General features: G+C 43.4%; 1 protein-coding gene across 3 annotated transcripts in view; it reads left to right on the forward strand.

Annotated features, from left to right (window-relative positions):
• LARS2 (leucyl-tRNA synthetase 2, mitochondrial) overlaps window positions 1-19870 on the forward strand; it is a 207372-nt gene extending 187502 nt beyond the window's left edge. For all 3 annotated transcript variants that reach the window (XM_001379440.3, XM_016426424.2, XM_056800229.1), the window contains 2 exons: window positions 12876-13003; window positions 19412-19870. In XM_001379440.3, the coding sequence (XP_001379477.1) occupies window positions 12876-13003; window positions 19412-19591 (308 nt within the window). In that variant the 3' untranslated portion in view covers window positions 19592-19870. The remainder of the gene's footprint in view (window positions 1-12875; window positions 13004-19411) is intronic.
• The last annotated feature ends 2354 nt before the right edge of the window (window positions 19871-22224 follow it).

Consider the following 22224-nt stretch of genomic DNA (forward strand, 5'->3'; position numbering starts at 1 on the left):
TAGAGTGAGCTTCCACAAGGGTTTGTGTGAGCTTCGCTAATCCCCCGAGCACTCGATCCTTCCATGACTGATCCCAGGACCCCATTTAAGTGGGATGACCGGTGCATAATCCCTGTCTTTGGCTAGAGAACAGAGCCAGACATCACATCTCGGTAACTGAACCCTGCCTGCCGAAGCCCCAGATAGCACGGCTCACCATTAAATAAGAGCGTGGGATGAGTAAAACAAGTGGGACCATAGTCATTTGTTATTGCCCTGGTTAGCAGTTGTGTGTGTGGTGCATCCCGGTTAGTGAGGTGCTTTCATGCCCACCAGTCATGTGAGATTCAGAGCAAAGCATCCTGCGCCCAGTGTATTTGTTGCCTTTTCTTGTGGCACTTTCACTCGTCTGGCTTTTCCCAGGTCCCTCTGCGAAGGACTCGAGTCCAGTGTCACAAACCTGCCTTTGGGATATTTCCTGCTGGATGTCCCGAAGGAAACTCGGAAGAGACTTTATCTCTTCCCTCCATTTCTTCATTTCTGCCAAGATACCACCATCCTTCTGGCCATCCAGGCATCATCCTCCACTCCTTTTTCATTCCCCCCACAAGCTTTCATGACCCCCTTAGGATAAGATATAAACTCCTCCAGTTGGCTTTTAAAGCCCTTCACCAACTGGTCCCGGTCCCAATCTGCTTTTCCATCTTTGTGATAGACCCATCAATTTAGAGTTGGGCAGAGACCTTAATGGTCACGATTCCACCTGCTCATCTTAGACTGAGGCTAAGGGAGGTCAAGTGACTTGAGCCCTTGGACACATGGCCAGAAAGTATCTGAGGCAGGATTCGAGCCCAGATCTTCTGACTACCACTTAGTACTGTCCCCAGGGCCTATCTGCCATTCCACACTCATTCCCAGTGTCTTTGCACAGGCCATCCCCCGAACCAGGAATGCACACTCTCCTCACCTCTGCCTTTTAGAATCCCTTCTTTCAAAACTCAGCTCACCCTCCACCTTTTCTGAGCCCTCATTACCTTGTACTTATTTTCTGTATGTTTTGTATCTGTTCTGCACACCCTAAAATCGGCTCCCTAAAATCAAGGACTATCCATTTTTGTCTTTGTTTTCCCCATTGCCTGGCACTGCGTGTTATGGGTAATAGGCATTTAATAAATGTGTATTGACTGATTGACTAAAACCATTTTCCTTAGCTACTGAGGGCCTTTCCTAGCTCTTTAAAAAGTTCAGTATTTTCAGATTCTTCCTTTACTGGAAAAAAAAGTACTTTTGATTCATGAAGGATTTAATGCACATAAGACCCAGTCTCTTTTAGAAAGTCACTTCAAAAACTCAGGGTTTTAGGAATGGAGGGATAAATGCCTTTTTCTAAGCTATGGTCACTGCTAACTTTGAATCTTGGAATGCTAAGGAAAGATTGCCAACTTAATATTTTTTCAACACTAGCCCCAGATGTAGAAATAAAAATATAATATAAGGAGAAGGTGCTTTGGCTTCCTGATAGAATTCAACCATATTACCACTGGCCCCGTGTCTCTACAGCCACTTGATTTGTAGGGATTGTGTATTGACTTTAGAAGGTAGTTCAGATACTCCCAAGAAGAGCAGGCTGAGAAGCCCCACTTGCTGGAGAATGTCTGAGAGATTCAGCCTCAGGAGGCCTTCCCTGCTACCTCCTTTTTGAGCATAAGATAATCAGGCTTTGATAGGAACTTTCAGTGATCAGCCCCACAAGAAAAGCAAACAGATCACCCTGGGAAAATCTGTAAAAGGCTAAAACAGAACAACATGGAGAAATAACACAAAGCAAGAGAGATGGCTACTGATGGAGCAGTGGAGACAGGGTTGATCAATTGGGGTTTTCTTGGCAGAGATACTGGAAGGGTTTGACATTTTCTTCTTCAGCTCATTTTCCAGATGAGGAAACTGAGGCAAACAGGGTGAGGTGACTTTGCCCAGAGTCATACAGCTAGTGTCTGAGGCTTAATTTGAACTTAGGTCCTTCTGACTCCAGTACTAGCAATCTATCCACTGATCTACCTAGCTGCCCTTCTGTTAATGGTACTTCTGAGTAAAGGAGGAGAAAACCTTTCCTTATGGACTCTAAGGAAGAGCTGGGGCTGAGTGGTTTTTTTTAAAACCCTTACCTTCCATCTTAGAATTGATTCCATCTGTGTACTGGTTCCAAGGTAAGAGTAGTAAAGCCAGGCAATAGGGATTAAGTGATTTACCCAAGGTCACACAGCTAGGCAGTGTCTGAGACCAGACTGGAACCTGGAACTTTCCCATCTCCTGACCTGGCTCTAATCCATGGAGCCACCTAACTGCCCCTAGAGTGTCATCTTGAAAGCTCCTATTATGCATTTGGGAGCCCTGCCTTTCTCAGCTATGCCCCAATGTAGACATAGTTACACTGCTGGGAGACTTTGCTGCCCGAGTATGATAAATAAATATGGTTGAATCTGAAGATAATCACCATTTCAAATCTCTAACTGATGGTTTGGGGCAGCTAGATGGTCTGGTGGAGAGTGTGCAGGACTTTCTGTCAGTAAGACTTCAGTTTGGAACCTGCTCTAGACATTTACTAGCTGTATGATCCTGGATAAGTCTCTCTGTTCCTATCCTTAATGAACATAGATGCAAAAAGCTTAAATAAAATACTAGCTAGAAGGCTACAACAAGTTATCATAAGGATTATTCACTATTACCAGAAGAGATTTATACCAGGAATACAAGGCTGGTTTAAAATAGGAAAACCATCCACATAATTGACCCTATCAGCAGCCAAACTAATAGAAATCACATGATTATCTCAATAGATACAGAAAAAGCCTTTGACAAAATACAACACTCATTCCTATTGAAAACATTAGAAAGTAGAGGAAGAGAAGGGCCGTTCCTCATCAGCAAGTATCATCTGCAATGAGGTTAAATTAGAAGCTTTCTCAATAAGACCAGGAGTGAAGCAAGGATGCCCATTATCACTACTATTTAATATTGTATTAGAAATGCTAGCAGTAGCAATTAGAAAAGAAAAAGAACTTAAAGGGATCAGAGTAGGCAGTGAGGAAACTAAACTCTCACTCTTTGCAAATGGCATGATGTTATACCTAGAGAATCTGAGAAAATCAACTAAAAAGCTAGTGGAAAGAATCAATAACTTTAGCAAAGTTGTGAGGTACAAAATAAACCCACATATATCATCAGCATTCCTATATATTTCCAACCAGACCCAGCAGCAAGAATTAGAAAGAGAAATTCCATTTAAAATCACCCTAGACAATATAAAATATCTGGGAATCTACTTGACAAGACAAATTCAGTAGTTATTTAAACATAGCTACAAAACACTTTCACACAAATAAAACTAGATCTAAACAATTAGAAAAACATTAATTACTCGTGGGTATGACAAGCTAATATAACAAAAATGACAATCCTGCCTAGATTAATTTACTATTATACCTATACCAAAAAACTTTTTTATAGAATTAGAAAAAAATTATTACAGGGTTCATCTGGAAGAACAAAAGATCAAGAATATCAGGAGACCCAATTTAAAAAAAAATGTGAAGGAGGGGGGCCTAGCAGTAACAGAACTCAAACTATACTGTAAAGCAGTGATCATCAAAACAATCTGGTATTGGCTAAGAGATAGAAGAGTGGGTCAATGGAATAGGCTTGTGATAAATGGCAGCAACAAGATAGTGTTCAATAAACCCAAAGATCCTAGCTTTTGGGACAAGAACTCACTATCTGACAAAAACTGCTGGGAGAGTTGGAAAACTGTATGTGATAAATTAGGTTTAGATCAACTTCTCACACCTATACTAAGATAAATTCAGACTGGGTAAATGACTTAAATATAAAGAGTTTAATTATAAACAAATTAGGTAAACATAGAATAGTATATCTATCTGTCAGAACTATGGGAAAGGAAGGAATCTAAGACCAAGCAAGAGATAGAGAACCCAGCAAAATGTAAAATGAATAATTTTGATTATATTAACTTTAAAAGTTTCTGTACAAACAAAGCCAATGTAACCAAAATCGAAGGGAAGCAACAAAGTGGGGGAAATTTTTTTATAACAAAAACTTCTGACAGTGATCCAATTTCTCAAATTTATAAGGAACTCCAATTGACAAATGGTCAAGGGACATGAATAGGTAGTTTTCAAATAAAGAAATTAAAACTATCAATAAACACATGAAAAAGTGTTCTAAATCTCTTATAATTAGAGAAATGCAAATCAAAACAACTCTGAGGTACCACCTCACACCTAGCAGATTGGCCAATATGGCAGCAAAGGAAAGTGATAAATGTTGGAGGGAATGTGGCAAAGTTGGGACATTAATGCATTGCTGGTGGAGTTGTGAATTGATCCAACTATTCTGGAAGGCAATTTGGATCTATGCCCAAAGGGCGCTAAAAGACTGCCTGCCCTTTGATATAGCCATACCACTGCTGGGTTTATATCCCCAAAGAGATAATAGGGAAAAAGATTTGTACAAAAATATCTAGAGCCTTGCTCTTTGTGGTGGCAAAATGTTGTGAAATGAGGAGGTGTCCATCAATTGGGGAATGACGGAACAAATTGTGGTATCTGTTGGTGATGGAATACTATTGTGCTATAAGGAGTGAAGTCTCTCTGTTCCTCAGTTTCCTCATCTTTTAAAAGAGAGTGGTGATAATAGGACCTATTTGCCAGAGTTGTGAAAAATAGATGAATTTACATATATCAATATTATGCCTATCAGAATATTGGATGATAACTATTATAATTGTATATTATAAATTATATAATGGCTTAAAGCTTGAAATGTGGTTTACATCTATTATCTCATTTGAGCCTTGCAATCCTCTGAAGCATACATAACTATTATTATCCCTGTTTTAAAGATGAAAAGACTGGGACTGAGAGAGGGTTAGTGGCTTACCCTGAGGAGCACAACTAATAAGAGGCAAAGGTGGGAACTAACCCTTTCCTGACTCCAAGTTGAGGAATCTAGCCAATGGAATTTCTTTTCTTAATCCAAGAAACAAGATTCTCTCATCTGGTACCCTTGCTTCAGAATGTGGAAATAAACCCTGAAAACAATACTGTGGGCTAGCTCTCCTTCACCAAGTTATTCCTCAATGATCTTTTGTTTGTGGCAGGTTACAAACCCAGTATTAAAAAAGCAGTGAGCCTACTTCCTCAAATTTTGAACGTGGCACCATTTATCTGTTGTGATAAAGATTGACCATTGGTAAAGGATTGTGTGTCAGAGACTCCAGAATACCCATGTAAGCATCAGGCAGACCCTGTGCTGACCTGTCCTGGGGCTCACTCGTCTGTGGTCATCAGTGACTGACCAGCCAGCCACAATTGAGTGTGGCAGCAGCAAGGCCACCCAAGTGTCTTAGTTTTACTGGGAAGCCTGGAAGCAGATTTGTTCTTTTCTCTCTGGATCTGCTTAGGAATTTACATGAGAATGCAGGGTAGCAATTCTGTCAATATTGAATTGCACTGGACTTCCTGCTTGCCTTTGTGTTTAGATAGCATGGCATTTTAGGCTGCTGAAATTCCAGAGGAGCTGTTTGGGGCTGCCCTGACCCAGGAGGAGCTTTTCATATTTAGATTTTTTTGAGCTCACAGACTCTGCCTGGTGTGCAGAAAGCTAAGGGTTCCAGCAGCCTGACCATCACCAGTCCAATACTGCCTGCATTTATCTTCTTTAGACAGCTGACTTCCCCCTTGTCTGCTTAATTTCATTTATTATATCCCTCAAATAGCAAACCTTTTCTCATTTATCTTTTGACAATTCCAAAGGTAACTCACCAAAAGTTGGTGTCAGTCAATCAAGCAGCAAGCTTTAATTTAGTGCTTACTGTATACTATATACCAGGCACTGTGCACTATATACCAGGCACTGGAGATACAGTGAAAAAGTAAAACAGAGAAGGCGAGGTAGGGGGGAGAGAGACAGACAGGCAAATAAGAGAGAGGGAGAAAAGAGAAAGATCAAGGGTGGGGTGGGGGGACGAGAGAATTGAGGGAGAGGGAGAGGATATATTAAGCACTTACCGTGCTCCAGGCACTCTGTTATGTGCTGGGATTTAAAATACTAGCCAAAACCCCAACAATCCTCACCCTCAAGGAGAGGCAGCATATGAAAAAGAGCCAGAAAGCAAAGTTTGAGAGTGGATGGAAGAAGCTTATGTGAGGGCAAGATGGAAAAATCTGGAGAGTCAAGAGCAGAGCCAGGAGAGAAGTATAAATGGCCTGGGTACTTCCTTCAATGAGCCGCACTCCTGGTTTACTGCCATTTCACCTATTCTGAGAAACAATGATTATGCTATCATTGGAAACCCTTTACTGCTTGAACAAAATCTTTCTGTTCACTGAGGACCAAAAGAGAAAGCTACACTTGGCTTCCCTCTAGGGCTAGTTTCCTGCTCTGCTAAGTTCTAATTGTTTTTGCTTCTCTCATTTCTGCTGTGATATGAGAATGAAACACCTTAGAAAGACAGATACTGAAAAAATGTGTTCTTTTTGAAAACTTTTTTGTTAACAAGCATTAATTAGGACAGCTTGAATGACCCTGGGCAAGTCACTTAATCCCATTTACCTAGTCCTTACCACTTTTCTGCCTTGGAACTATTACTTGGTACTGATTCTACGACAGAAGGTAAAGCTTTAAAAAAATAAAATTTAATTTAAAAAGGCATTTTTTTCCTCCCTCCCACCCACTCCACTTACTGGAAAAAAGAAAGAAAGCATGTTGAGTCAAGCAAAACAAATTCCATCCTTGGCCATGTCCAAAAATACTGTCTCATTCTACATCTTGAGTTCATCCTCTCTCTGTTAGGCAGTGACTATTATTCTTCATCAGCCAACTCCTGGAATCATGGTTGGTCATGGTATTGATTGAGGTTCCCTAGTTTTTCAGTGTTGTTCATTTTCACAATGTGATTATCGTATAAATTGTTCTCCTGGTTCTGCTCCCTTCACTCTGTATCAGTTCATACAAGTCTTTCCCTAAAATTATCCCCTTTGTCCTTTCTTACAGAACAATAATATTCCATTATATTCATGTGTCATAATTTGTTCAGTTATTCCCCAAGTTGATAGTAACTAATGATAGTCACTAAGTTCCCCTAGTATCTGGCCCAGTTCTTTGGCTGCACAAAAAGAGCTGCTATAAATATCTTTGTACACATTGGAACTTCCCTCTATTTCTCTGGGGTATAGGAGGCAGTGTGTTCTGGAATTAATATGTTTGAAAATGTGGACTTTTTTTTCTTTATCTAATCAGTCTGACTTTGTGTATTGTTTCTTTTTTTAATAATAAATTGAGTTGAGGGGCAGCTAGATGGCTCAGTGGAGGAGAGTCAGGCTGGAGACAGAAGATCCTGGGTTCAAATATGTCCTCAGATACTTCCTAGCTGGGTGACCCTGAGCAAATCACTTGTCTAGCCCTCATTGCTCTTCTGCCTTAGAATGAATACACAGAATCAATTCTAAGATGGAAGGTAACAGTTTAAAAAAAAAAAAAGGACATCCTATCTCATGGAATGACTACCTTCATTGACATCTCTGCTCCAACTCCTGCAAAGCCCCATCCAGGCATGACAGAATTCTAGCCATCAGATTTTAAATTTACAAGGCAGTGGGACTTTGGAGATTAAAATGTGAATATATTTTGGGATTGGGCTCTTGTGTTTTGTTTTTTTATCACTCTCAGGACTTGTTCCTGCTGTGTAGCATCTTTATTTTCAAGATGAGTGATAGAGAAGGTTGCAATCACTACACTATCAGTCATAATGCAGAATAACTTTGCCCTTTTTTGCCTTTTATTTATTTAAGAAAACAGCTTATAATGTGATATCTTTGTTTCAATGTACTTTTGTTCTCATACAGCTAGCAAAAATAATATGAGAATGGCTATAAAGTGAATAAGGCATTTTGGGATAGAAAGCTCAGAAATTATTCTTCTAATCTTCTCCTTAGGAAAAAAAAGAAATTTCCTAAGAGGCATTCTCCTTGATGACATATAGAATTGAAGACTGTCCCCCAAAGAGAATTTCAAATTAATATTGGCAAATATAGTAAACATAAAAGAGAAGTAATGATTCAATCAGTATTATAAAGCACAGAACCCAATACTAAATGGCATGAGATGCTTCAAGAGTTAATGCCGCCTTTGGTGAGAGAAGCGTTCATGGAACTGATCTTGGCAGTCTGTAAACATTAACAGGATGAGGAAATCTGTTTCCTTCCTGAAACCCTGTATCTCCAGAGCACACAGATACTCTCACTAAATTGTGAGAGGTTTGTTGTTTATCCTAGGAGAGCATTTTCCCATCCAGACACAAATTTAAGATGCTTGCTTAAAGGAGGCTTCACGTGTGCAGAAGCTTTCGAGAGAGATGGCATGTTCCCCTCTTCTCACTAGTTGCCACAGAAGGCTGGAGAAAGAGGAGGAAGGGGAAGCTCATGTACAAGACACCAGTTCATAATTGGAAAAGATTACTGTTAGAGCCATTCAATTCAAGAATATTAAAATACTGATCTAGATATTGCAAAGCATTTTATCATGTCATTCATTCAATAAAATCTTGTTGATTACTTGCTACTCTATGAATACAGTCTTATTTGGATCCTGGTCACCCCATTAAAATCATTGTTTAGATTGGGATAATCTGCACAGTGACTTGGCCATTCCCTTTGAAAATATATGTGTAAGATGTATACATATAAGTACGTCTTTGTTTATATATGTGTACATAAATATATGTGTGTATATACACATATATACACACACACATTTTTATACATTTCTTTTCATCTGAGACTCCTTTGGACTTGACTTAATGGGTCTAGATCTCTAGAATGAAGGTCATTCAGTCAATAAGTTACTGAATCTCCTACGCCCTTTGTATGGGAATCAGAGTAACTGCATCAGCGTCTAATAGACACAATACACACTGTGTCACATACCCTAGAAAGTAACTATAAAGGACTTCACTTTGGTATTGGCCTTTTCACACAGTAAAAGGAATATTGAAAAACTTTCCTTCAAGGTCCATCACCTCCACCAAGCTTCCCTGATTCTCTTCATCCAAAAAAAATTCAGAAGTTCTCGTCTCCCCAGGTCTTAAATAATGAGTTTTCCTTGTGCCTTCTCTCTGCACTTAATATGATCATTTTGTGTAATTTATTTGAATGTCTGTTTTCTATTTCTACTCCATGAAAGTGGCTATTGTGTCACTTATCATCATATTCCCTTCAGTATAATCAAATGCCTTATACATAGTAGACACTCAAGTGTTTCTTGCAAGATATATTCAGTATTTTCATAAATGGGAATTATAAGACAGTTTCTTCTAAAGAAGTTCATCTACCTTGAGAATGATGACTTCTTTTTTCTTATTTGATTTGATTTTTCTATTTTATTTTTATTGTCATACAAAATACACTTCCATATTGGTCATTGATGTAAGAGCACACTCATACAAAACCCAAACCCCCAGGTAACACCATAAATACACTGATGTGAAAGACGACTCCAGTTGCACTGGCTTTGGAACCCTGGGAAAGTTGTCATACTCCCTCTGCCCTGTAGTGTGCTGATGGATAAAATGAGGATAGAAATGCTTTTACTGCCTATCACACAAAGCCTCTCTGCCTCGTGTGAGGAGCTGGCTCTATCAATCCAAAAGCCCCATGTGGATTTGAGTTGTTGGGCTGCTGTATCTCTCCCACTGCTGCCCCTGAGCTGGGGGCCCCTTGTGTGCAGCTGGTAGTGATTTACACATGTGGTGCAGAACAGCTTTGCCTACTAGCCCTTCTGGAGTGGAGAAGTAGAGGGCAAGAGCAGCTGGAGGATCCCAGACCTGGAATCAGCTCTCCTGGAAAGAATGAACCAAGCTCTCTTGGAGGCAGTTGGCCACCTCCCCCAGTCCCACCACCCCTCTATGTGTCCATGGAAGCACTGGTCTTTGCTCCTGTCACCCCCCTCCCATCTATAGAGGAACACTCATTGAACATATAAATGTATAGGAATTTATCATCAAGAATCAGCTTGTATCTTTCTGCTAAACAGAACAGACCCGTTTCAGACCCGAAACTTGCAGTGTTCTAATATGCTGTAATCAAAGAAGTCCTACTTCGTATTTGAAATTTGGCCTGACAGGCCAAAAAAATCAGAATTTTTTTAGTTGAATATTTAAAAGGATCTACCCAACAGGTCTCTTTCTATTCAGGGTCCTTTCCCCCATGTTATATCCTGCTCAGCTGCCACACAGACAGGGGAGATTCCACTAGAACTACATCCAGTAAACCAGAAGAAGTTTGATTTTCCTCTGGCAAACCCCATAAGAAAGTTGTAGAATGGTTATGAATGGCATTGCCTTAGGAAGTCAGGAAGTCACCTCCTTCTGATTTTGCCAGAGAGCCCATCTCCTGGACTTGGGACATTTTCATTAGTGGGCCTAGAAGGGCAGGTTGCATGGCATCCTAGAGGCTCATGGTCCTATGGCAGCAATGCCTTTGTTGCACCATTCAGGTCTGAGATCCCTCTAGCAAAGAGAGTAGTAGCTTGTCTCCCCTTTCTTCCTCAGAATATCTGGTCCAATGAAATAGAAGATTCCAGTTCTTTTCAGCCAGGCTGTAGCAGGATTCATCTGAGCTGACTTGGCTTATTTGTTTAGAGCACCATGTTAATGAGAAAAGTCCACTCAAAGCTTTGCTGCTGGTTCTAATGGATTGGGTGTATCAGTGATTTGTTTTTTAGAAGCCAGTTTGAGATCTTCATTAATTCAAAATGCAGGTACTCCAAGTATTTAACTACAATTTAACTAAAATTCCGTGTTCTCCTCAACCGAGAGGTTAAACTCTCCAAACTCACCAGGCTGGTGAATGATTACTAACAGGATAAAATCAAATGAACTGAATTTTCCTTCCCCTTTCCTAAACCTCCCTTCTCAAGTGGAGATGCAAATAAATGGTGAAATAACTGACAGGGAACAGCCAGATGGCTCAGTGGATAGAAAGTGAAGCCTGGAGATGGGAGGTCCTGGGTTCAAATGTGGCCTCAGACACTTCTTAGCTATGTTACCTTGAGCAAGTCACTTAACACCCCCAGCCCCACTCCTCTTTGCCTAGCCTTTACTGCTCCTGTGCCTTGGAAACAATACTCAGTATTGTTTCTAAGACAAAAGGTTAGGGGTTTAAGAAAAATTAGAACTCTCTGACAGGCCTGGCAGCCAGAGTCAAGACATCTAGCACCAATGATTTAACCTACCCCTGGATAATTGGCTTTCCTTTGTGCTGTGTTAATTGTTTGGCTAGAAAATACTTTCAGCCTCTGTTTCTAGTTTTACTGTTTTACGAGCACATTTCCTTGCATAGTTATATGTTTCTTTGTTGGACTACTTTGGCAGATTCTCTGAATTAATAGAGACACATCCAGATAAACCCATCGGGGCTTTTCTGTGCTTTGTTCTTGCTGACTATAGAAACTTCTCCCAAGAAGGCATGTTTTCACAGGCTTCCAGTAAATGAGCTTTTTTTTAAATGCCTATGCTGTTATCCTATACAAATTTCTTTGTGTAAGCTTAGAAGATGGGCAGAAAAGCAGCCTATCATTCAATAATCATAATCACAAAATAGCACTTTCTATATGCCAGGCTCTATGCTGAGGGCTTTATAATTGCTCTCTCACTTGATCCTCACAACAATCCTGGGAGGTAGATGTTATTATTATTATCCTCACTTTACAGTTGAAGAAACTGAGGTAGGCAGAGATTAAAGGACTTGCCCAGGATCACTCAAATGGGAAATATCTGAGGCCAGGTTTGAACCTAGGTCTTCTTGACTCCAGGGCTCACACTCTAAACTATACCAACTCTGCATTTTTGCACTATTATTTAACCAGTTAATTTCCATGATTCCTTTGTAAATGCTTATATAATTGGGAATGTTTCTTGATACAATCTACAGAGAGACAAAGGGCAAGCATTTTCCTTTGGGGCTGATACCAGGCCATGATCACAAGCGATTACAGAATGGCTTTGTTCCCCTCTCTACCATTTGACTTATGCTAAGTTAAAGAAGTTAATTTAGATTCAGTGACAGGACTGTGAGGCCTGCTTACCTTACAGAAGAGATAGTAAGAGAAAGGTAAAGTAGAATGTAAAAGGCATCTGAAACAGGGGACTAAATTTAGCCTACATTAATTTACCTAAGTCAACAAGTGAAATAATTACACGCAAGAAATGAATGAAGACAAGGGGGCTTGTTCCATTATGGCCTGCTCCCCAAAACACAAAGGCTTTGCTTCCTCCAGCAAAACTGCCTAGTAAGGATTACATTAAAATTGTGAGCCTTGGCCTCTTGTAATTTTCTTTTATGACACAATATTCCAGTTTCACAGAAATTGTAGCTTGCAAAAAAAATCACTATCTGTTACTTAAAATTGGAAAGTAATGAGTGAAAGTCCCTACTTGAGCCTCTATAATACTTAATGTGTGATCCAAAATGACTAATATGGAAAAATGTTTTACATGATTGCACATGTAAAATCTGTATCAGATTGGTTACCCTCTCGGGAAGAGAGGAAAAGTGGGAGGATGGAAAGGAGGGAGAGAATTTGGAACTCAAAAAAATGTTTTAATGTTAAACTATTTTTAACATGCAATTAGGGAGAACATAATATATTATTTTTGAAATAGATTTAATGTGTTATCAAAAACCAGGATATTACCTCCTCAAAATATTCTTCTGGCCAGTATTAAATCAGTCTGCCTCTGGGTAAAATATTTTTTATCATGCCAGATGTAACAAGCCTTCTGTTTGCTAGACAATTAAGAATCTGTCTGCTTGGTGTTACAGGTCTGGCCCATGTGAAGAACAAGCTGTGCAGCCATTATGACTGGAATGCCAGTGTACTCCATCAGTCTTGGCCCGTGGTGGATCTGCAACCCAAGCAGCAGCCCGACATGGTGGAGATGGCGATTCTGGTAAAGAAGGATGTCTTCTTCCCTACCCTTGGCTGGCAGCAGCCAGATTATATGGCATATTGATTAGTCCATATTGCTGCTCAATCACGGCTTCTTCTGTATATTTTGTAATATTTGTATCCTATGTATTTTGCTGGGTGTTAGGGATCTGGTTTTAGACCTCCTTCCAACTGAATTCTCCATCACAAGTCAAATAAGTAGGAAATCTGTGTCTTCCTGGTCTTTGGCCCAAACCAGCATGTAAGTTATAAGATTCTCTCTGTCACGTGACCACATACCAATATCTTCTCTACGATCTCTCCTGCGAACAATGCATTGGGAAGAACAAAAGGGAATCTCCTCACAGTAGCTATTCCAGACCTTCTTGTCTCCATCCTCAAGCTCCCCACCTCTCACTGAGGACCTCTCCTCGTGCATGACTGACAAAATCAGGACTCTTTTCTGAGAGCTCCCTCCTCTCTTCTCTTCGAAGATCTCCCATCACTCCAGCCCAGGCTCCCTGGATGAGATGATGGCAAACCCCTCTACCTGCCCTCTTGATCTCCTCCCCTCTTCTCCAGGAAATCGCTGCCGCCATCATCCGTGCTTTCTATCTGATCTTCAGTCTTTATTTTCTGGCTTCTTCCTGTTGCCTATAAACATTCTCCATAGCCCTGACCTTAAAAATCTTCACTCTAGATCAACCTTGCCTGCTTGCTCTCATCCAGTACTTCTCCCTGGCTTCTCAGCTAGCCTTTCTTCAAGCTGTCACCACAAATTTATTTTATGAAGATAGTAAGATATATCTAGTAAAGATACTTTCATCCAAATACCACAGTATTCTAATGCGATCACTACAACAAAGGGGAAAAGAATATTTACAAACTCTTTTGTTGGGTAGGACTGGAGACAGTGTTCAGTTTGTAAAGTACAAAATCTGCAGCATGTTACCTCTATATAGGGGTAACACAGGTATAGACCCAGGCCAGGTTCTTCCTCCCTACTCTGTGCCTGTTCAGGTTCGGCCTTCAGTGCCTGGAATGCTTTTGCCCTCACCCTGACTGTCATGGCTTCCTCCTAGACTCTTCGCAAATTCCAAAACTCCCCCTTCAGTAGGAGGCTTTTTTCCCGTTCACTTCCACCAGCACTTTCCCTCTGAGATTACCTTCTAACATGTAGTTATCTGTATCTTGTCTCCTCTGGTAGACTATGAGCCCCTTGAGGGAGGAGCCAGGGTTCTTGCCTTCCTTTGCATCCCCGGACTCAGTGCAGGGCCCAGAACAGAGTAAACACTTCATCGATACCTACTGACTGCCTGCCTGCCTGCTTTTCACCCTGCCTCTCCTTCCTAGCCCAGGGCATGGGGAGGTGGTGGCAGAAGGAGGATTTGGTCTAGCTTTCTGTCTCCCAGAAGAAGTGCAAGGGAAGGAATAAGGGATGGAGTGCATCTACTCTATTTAGCCTCCTGCTTCAGACTTTCATCAAAGGCTTGGTCAGGGAGGACCCTGAGGATCTGGAGCCCCTTCCCTCCTACCCCAGGCCTTCCTCCAACGGCCCTTCCAGACCCAGCTGGGTACTGAAAACGTAGAAGAGGACGATTTTCAGAGCACTAAGTACTCGGCAGTTTTTAGAGTAGCTCTACAGTGGCAGCCTCTCCTAAGCTCAGAATTCCTTTCCAAACAGATGAATTTGCCCTCTACTCTAAAATCTTCTCTGACATGGAAGAGGGGGCCACAGGACATGATCGCTTTGGCCTTGGAAGATTGGCCTGTGATACAGCATTTGGGTGTGGCCTATTGGGGCACATCGGGAGGAAAAAATCAATCGATGAGCATTTGTTATTAGCATTTTCCTAGGTGCCAAGCATTGTGGAAACAGGCCCCAGGGACAAGTGTGTTCATTTGCCAAGTGAGACTAAGAAATCTGACCACCCAGAGACTGCGAGCCAGAGAAGGTCAGCCCTTCTGCATCTGTGTCAACAGTGGGCTGAGCAGAAAAATCAATATTTGCAAAGAAAATGTTTATGCCAGGAGACTGCACGCCTTCACAGCTGCTCTGTTTCTAAGTGCCTTTTTTCCAACCACGGCTGCTATATCCTCTACACCCCCCCCCCCCCCCCCCCGCTGTCCATTCCTCAGTGAGGCTGGGGACCCAGCGCTGTCGCTTTGGACCCTAACTGAGGTGTCAGCAGGAGCAGTTAGTGCCTGTTGGGCACTTTCCCATGAGAAGCCTTCGGGCCTACGAATCTGTCCAGTAGCGCAGAGTCACCTCTGAGACATCAGAGCTGTAAAGGCCCTCTTCATCCACTGCGATGGCTCATGGCCTTTGGCAAGATGTTTCGTGAAAGGGGTGACTCAGTGAGGCCAGTGCGCTGACTGGGCCAGAGTGGGCTTAGCCTGAGGAGGCACCCAGAGGGCATTTGCACATGAGCGTGGCCTATGTGTAGTGGACCAAGACGGGAAGGGAGACTGTTAGAACTTGCTGTTCCAAGGGATTTTGCTTTCTTCCCAAAGTGCTGAGGTTTCCCTTCTACCCAGAAAACATCAGCTATTCGTATTTCTGCTGCCCAGATCCCTTGTTCCCTTCACATACAACTAAGGAATCTGGCCAAGTCTTTGCACACATTTGGGGCACAATAAATGCTTGTCCAATGGAATTACATGTCTTTGACATGAAATCTAGGCTTTTAATCCCTCTCAGCTTCCCTGAAAAATAACAGTGCCTCGGAGGCCCAAGATAGACATCAGAGACCCACGGATTCTGCTTATGGCCTCCAAAGCTCTGACCAAACAGGGGAGCTTCAGAGAGTGCACGGTGGGGAAGACTTCTGGGTAGTCCACCTATGTTGGCCTTTCTTCAGCCACACCTATACTCATAGAGCCTCAGCACCATCTACACTCAGAAAGGGCCATAAAAGCACCAAAGGGGAGTTTCAGTGAAGGGTGGCAGAACCACAAGACCCTCCTCCATGCCTTATTGCCCGGTGGCCAGCCTTAAGCAATTGGGCTCCTCAGTCTGACATGGGAGATCAAGGTTTGTGTGTTTAGAGGCCATAGTAGCTGTGGATGGTACCCCTGCTCACTGGAGACTATCCTGCAGCCAGCCTTCTGTTCTTGGCTGCTTTCCCTGGGGCAGGAAAGGAAGGTGAAATCAGTTATTCTTGGCTACATGTATTTGATGAGAATTGGGCCTCCCAAAGCCTTTGGGGCTCCACAAGAAGGCATTTTTCTGTAATGATGGAAGGAGGTGAGGAGCTGCCTTGAACTTCTTCTGCTTCATGAGAAGGATCTTGATCTCACAGCCCATGCAAAGCATTCTAAGCTCCCAGCCTCTGGCCGGGCCCTCCACATCCCTGCTACGTGATGCCTGGGCTCTGGGATGTAACTGGTTTGGGTTTGGTTTGTTTTTTTAATTTCACCACAACGTTGTAGTGTTGCACCTTCCCTTCTTGTAAGAGTGTTCGGCCTTCCAGAACATTCAGTTCATACATGCCTACGTGTGCATGGCCTCAAGGTTGGTACTAAGAATGTTCCTACTCAAATGATGAGTGAACCCATGGATAGGAGTTGCGATAAATCTGTGATAAAGAGGAGCCATGGCACAAAAGGTCTGAGCATAATCTGTTTATTGGCAAGGCTAGCAGGTACCAGTAAGGGAGGTCCAGGGCCCCTCAGGGACCAGAGACCCCTTTGACAGTCAGGGCAGCTTTTCACTCAGTTGAAAAGGCACCAGGCTGTGGAGGGAACCAAAATAGTCCAGTGACAAAAACTAAGACTGGAATTGGTCCACCATGATGTAGTCTTGCTAGAAGGGGTCTTCCTGAGTCCATGGTAGCAGGGGGTACCCACACAGTTACTTCGGAACATCCTTTGGGAAGTCTCCAACTCACCACTCATACCAGCGCAGCCCAGGGCTAGTGAAAAACATCTTTATGGTCAGGTTAAATCATCCTTCATCCATCTTCTCTGTCTCCTTCCAATGGCACGGCTGCTACTGAGTTCCATACGTAGTCATCTAAAAAGCCTCACGAGGCCTATACAAAATAGCTCACTGTAAGCCTCGAGAACGTAGTTACAATGGCTAATGCTATGATTGATAAAACTAAACCATAATCGATCAATAATCGGTACCTGGTAATGTCACGTCCATGCAGCAGGGCCAGTCACAACCAATCTACGCTTGCCCATCCTGGGCAAAGTTTGTCATAGAAGGCCCAGCCAATACATTCAGACCTTTCCCAATTTTTCTCAACATTTTGAAAATACCAGTGAAGCACAGTCTCCACCGATCATCCCTCACCTTTGCCCTGTGAGCAGCCTGACTTCTCTGGGTTAAGTAACTGTGTACCCCCCTCTGCTATGGACTCAGGAGAGGGAGAGAGTAACCGGCAGAGGGTCAGAAAGGGCTTCCCACACTCCCCATAGTAGTCTTTCACAATTTCACAATTCATGACGCTGTTCTACCCTGTGGAAATGTTCATTTAATTTAGTATTTAAGTTCACATTTTTAAAAATAAAATGAAAAAAAATTAAATTGAATGCAGCCTTCCTAGAGGAAGAGGCTTTATGAGCTGAACCTTGAAGGAAGCCAAAGCTTATGAGAGGCAGAAGTGGAAAGGGAGTACCTTCCACATGGAAGCCAGGTGCTCAGGAAACAAACAGAATCAGCCAAAATCAGGAATCAGGGCAAAGCAGAAAGTGGATTACCGATTAGAACATCAAGTCATACAGGGTGGGGGGAGGCTGGGGAGAGAGAAGGAAGGCTTCATTATATGATCTGGAGCCTGATGGTAAAGGATTTTAAATGCCCAGCCTAAGGATTTGTCTTAGAGATAATAGGGAACTTCTGTAGGTTCCTGAGCAGAGGAGCTGACATGATCAAACCTTGTGTGGTCATTGGACTAGAGAAAAGAGAGCTGGAAGCCAAGAATCCAATTAGGATCCAATTAAAAGGATATATGGTCCTGGACCAGGATGGGGGACATGGGTTTGGAGAGAGTGGAATAGAGAGAGACACGGTGAGTCTTGACAAGTCATGGCGTCATGGAGAGTGTGGGGAAGAGTGAAGAGATGAAGCGGACTCCAATGGAAGGATAATAATACTCTTAAAGGAAAAGGGTGGGATACAAGTGAAAGGAGGGATAAGGCTTGGGGAAGAAAAGAATTCTGCTTTAAACATGAGTTTGAGATGTTTATGGAGCATCCTGGCGGAGATGCCCAGCCAGACAGCTGGATGGGACCCTGGAACTCAGGAGGGAGACAAGGGCTGGCATATAAATGTTGGGATATAGAAATGATCATTGAGCCTACAGGAACTCAGGAGGTCATTAAGAGAACGTGTAGGGAGGAGAAAAGAGGGCCCACGACAGAGCCTTGGAGGACACCTGTGTTCCTGGGTCAGGCCAGAGAGTGGGAAAGAGCGGTCACAAAGGTGCAGGAGTCAAAGTCAAAGGTAGAGTATTCATGGCAAGAAGGGGTGATTGACAGCTGCCAGAAGCTTCCAAAAAAAAACACTACAGGCTAAGGAGGAAGAAAAAGCCATCGTTAGCAGTTAAACAGCTGTTAAATGTTAGACAAAATCCTTTGCCTACCCCAACGCTCAGTATTCTAGCCTGCTCTGTTTCAATCTAGGTGTTTTAGAAGCTAACTTTTAAGAAATGTCAAATATAATCTAATCAAGCCCCAAAACTTCACTGGTCACCATGGGGCTTTGAAGAATTTGCTTTATTTAAAGCTGAGGACTATCCATTGTCAAGGTGTCAGCTTACATCGGTGAAGGGGCCTTCCTCCTCTGGGAGTTTCCTGTATAAATGAATCATTCTTCTAGTCTCTCCCTATCGCTGTATCATAATGAGAAAGTATCATTGCCCATTTGTTTTCATGATTCACTAAATGTGTTTTTTCTGTTAATTTTTATCAGCCTACAAATATCAATTGTGGTGAAGATCGGAGCCTTTCAAATTCATAGCTTCATAGGATTCAGATATTAAACAGTTAAGAACCATCTACTGGCAAAAGTGGGTCTGTTTCAAGCCTCGTTGAAAACTGCCGAGATGGTTATGCCTGGCCACAGCTTAGATTTTGAATAGCTCCCCTGAGGCAGGTTCATCTTTCCAGGATTGGAAACAGCATAAGCTGGGCCTCGGCCCTGTGATTTCTTAAATACCTTTCCCTGAGCCTGCGCGTTCCTAGAAGCCTTTGGACAACACAGAAGCTCTTCCCATCCCTGGGGCCTTCTCTGCAGTGTTTAGGCCTTCATCCGGTCTCCTAATTCCACCTCATTTAGGAAAGTGAATGTTGACTTACTTCTAGCCGCCTGCAGTACTTCTCCCTAAACAGGCCCGGGACAGTGGGAGTTAGAGGCAGGGGAGCCGCATCGTCAGACCCTCTCCAAGTTCTCTTCACTTAACTGGGCTTCTCTCCTTTCCAGATCAACAACAAAGCTTGTGGCAGGATCCCTGTGCCTTACCAGGTAGCCCGAGACCGGGAGAAGGTCCATGAGCTGGTCCTCCAGAGTGAGCTGGGAGTCCAGCTTCTTCAGGGCCGCACCATCACCAAGGCCTTCCTCTCTCCCCGAACTGCACTCATCAACTTCCTGGTGCAGGACTGATGTTTCCTGGCGTCCCAATCCAGCTGCCCGGAGAAAAGGAGGCATGTCCCAGCCTGAGGCAGGAAAGGCAAAGGACTCTGGGCCACCGATGCCAAAATGGCTGGACTAGTCAGAGTGGAGTCCAGAGAGCTGGGAGGGAGCCCAGCCAGGCCTCAGAATCGGCCACTTGGGGCTGCCACCAAAGGGAGACTTCCCTCGTCGTGGACGCCCACTGTCTGCTGTGCTGGGTGGGCACCATACTATAGCTAGATAATAAAGGTGGAGCTCATGATGAAGGAACCAGGATGACTCAGGCTGCTCTCTTGTTGCCTCGCTTGTTCAGCCTCACGCTTGTGTGGTGGGGGTTGTTGCTCTCCTGCTCAGCCAGGAAGGAGATGACCTGTAATGGGGACAAGCTCTGGAGACCCCACTTGGAATTGTCCAAAGCCTCCAGCGTAGCTCTTAGGGGATGAGCCTACACGGCTTAGCCGTTTGGCCTCAGGGGTTTGACAAGTTTATCTGCTGATCCAGCATCCTGAACTGTTTTTATCATGGATGATGTGCAGAGTAGCGAGACACAGGCGTGTTAAAGCACAGGGAGGGAGCACAGCACCGGGTGGCCTTCCCAGCAGGGTCAGAAGCATTTATCCAGGGCTGATGACCCTGAGATTATGCAGAGAGGGTCCAATATGGCTTTCTGGGAAGTGATGTGGGCAGAGATACTAAGAAAATCTGTTACATGACCTGGACGTGCCCGAGGCCCTTGTGCCGTACTGGAGGGAGCACCACTGGGTTTGAAGATGAAGGTGCCAAGTTTCAATCCTGGCTCCATCATATACGACCTTGGGCAAATTGCTAACTCTCTCTGGGCCTCAGTTTCCTGATGTGCTAAGTAAAGAGATTAGACTAGGTGCTTGCTCTGATCCTGTTCAGCCCTAAGTCCTTTATTTCTCTTCATAGCTGGTCCTTCCTCCTCTTGATTGCACATCTTCCTGGCTCCTGTGGTGATTGGAGCTAAGATGGGACAGAAGGCAGCACGATGCGGTAAAGGCTTGGGATTTCAGACAGAACAAAGCTGCCATGGCCTTTCTATCTGACCTTGGGCAAGTCTCGACTGTCAGGTGGGTTGGACTAGATGCCCTCTAAAGTCCCTGCTGGCTGTAAATCTGGGAGGCTGTGAGTGTAGCCAGGACAGGACCAGAAGCTCTGGGCTTTCCCCTACAGCAAGTCCATGAAACCAGAGGGCCTGTTTTCTTCATCTCACCTTACAGATGAGGGAACCAGGGTCCTGAGAAGTGAACTGCTTTGTCCCAGGTTGGGCAGCTCCGGGGGCCAGATCTAAGAAGTAAGGTCAGGTCTCCTGGCTTTACAGTCCAGCACACATGCCAGACCAACACAAGAACTCTCTAGGCATGAGCTAGTAAAAGTAGTGAACTAGGGAAAGTGGAGAGGGAACAGCTAGGTAGTTCAGTGGATAGAGAGCCAGACCTGGAGTCCAAAGGACTTGGGTTCAAATCTGACCTCAGACACTTCCCAGCTGTGTGATCCTAGACAAGTCACTTAACTCCCATTGCCTAGCCCTTACCAGTCTTCCACCTTGGAACCAATGCATAATATTCAAGTTGGAAGTTACTGGTTTAAAAAAAAAAATAGAGGGCAAGTGCCACAAGGAGAGTCAACCAGGAAAGACATTTGTCTGCCTATAGCAGTAATGGCAAACCTATGGCACAGGTGCCAAAGATGGCATGCAGAGTGCTTTTCACGGGCACACTTGAAGCCACCCACCAGAATTCATTACTAGAAAACCAGAAGGACTCAGAGTGGGGATGTTCCCCTCCACCACCCCCCCCCACTTCATTCCTCCTCTCCTGCATTCCTCTGCCTATTGGGAGCACTTTCTCCCTCTCCTGTTGCCTAGGTAACAAGGGTTGGGGCACTCTGTCTCTGGGGAATGGGATAGGGATTCTCTGATTTCAGAGAATTGATACCTGTTCCCTCTCCTCCCCCCACCAATTTGGAAAGTCCCTAAAGCTTTCCTCCAATTAGAAATCAAATTACTTCATGTCATGTCCTAGTATATTGTTTTCCTTTAATCAATTGGTCTTGTTTTGATTTTTTTTAATGCAAAAAAGTCTGTCTTCCCCCCCATATTCAGGGTGCATCTCTATGCTGAGGAAGGGCCTGATCCTGATTTGTTAGGCAGGCATTGCTTAATAAACCAATATGCTTGGTAGCTCAGGTCTGGATTTCCTCAATCATTTCATCTTTCACCCACACACACACACACACACACTGGATGGATTGGGAGGATCAAATGAGATAATGCATATGTAGCCTTTTACAGACCTCAAAGCACTATGCGGATGTTAGCCATCCTCATCACTATCTTTATTATTAAGTGATTTGCCCAAGGTGACACAGCTAATCATAAGGGTCTAAGGGAGGATTTGAACTCTGGTCTTCCTGACCCATCTAGCACTCTATCCTCTGCCTTCTTTGCCTCTACTCTGACTTAGTAGATAAGATCTGAGAACTTCATCTCCTTATATCTAATCAGGTCATGAGCTTCTCCAAACAGCTAAGCGAGTCACCAGAAAGCACAGATCATCCGTCACCAGGCTCATTCTTGAGTCGGAGCTTTGCTCTCATGGCAT

This window comes from Monodelphis domestica, chromosome 5 (genome assembly GCF_027887165.1).
Source record: "Monodelphis domestica isolate mMonDom1 chromosome 5, mMonDom1.pri, whole genome shotgun sequence".
Lineage (NCBI taxonomy): Eukaryota > Metazoa > Chordata > Mammalia > Didelphimorphia > Didelphidae > Monodelphis > Monodelphis domestica.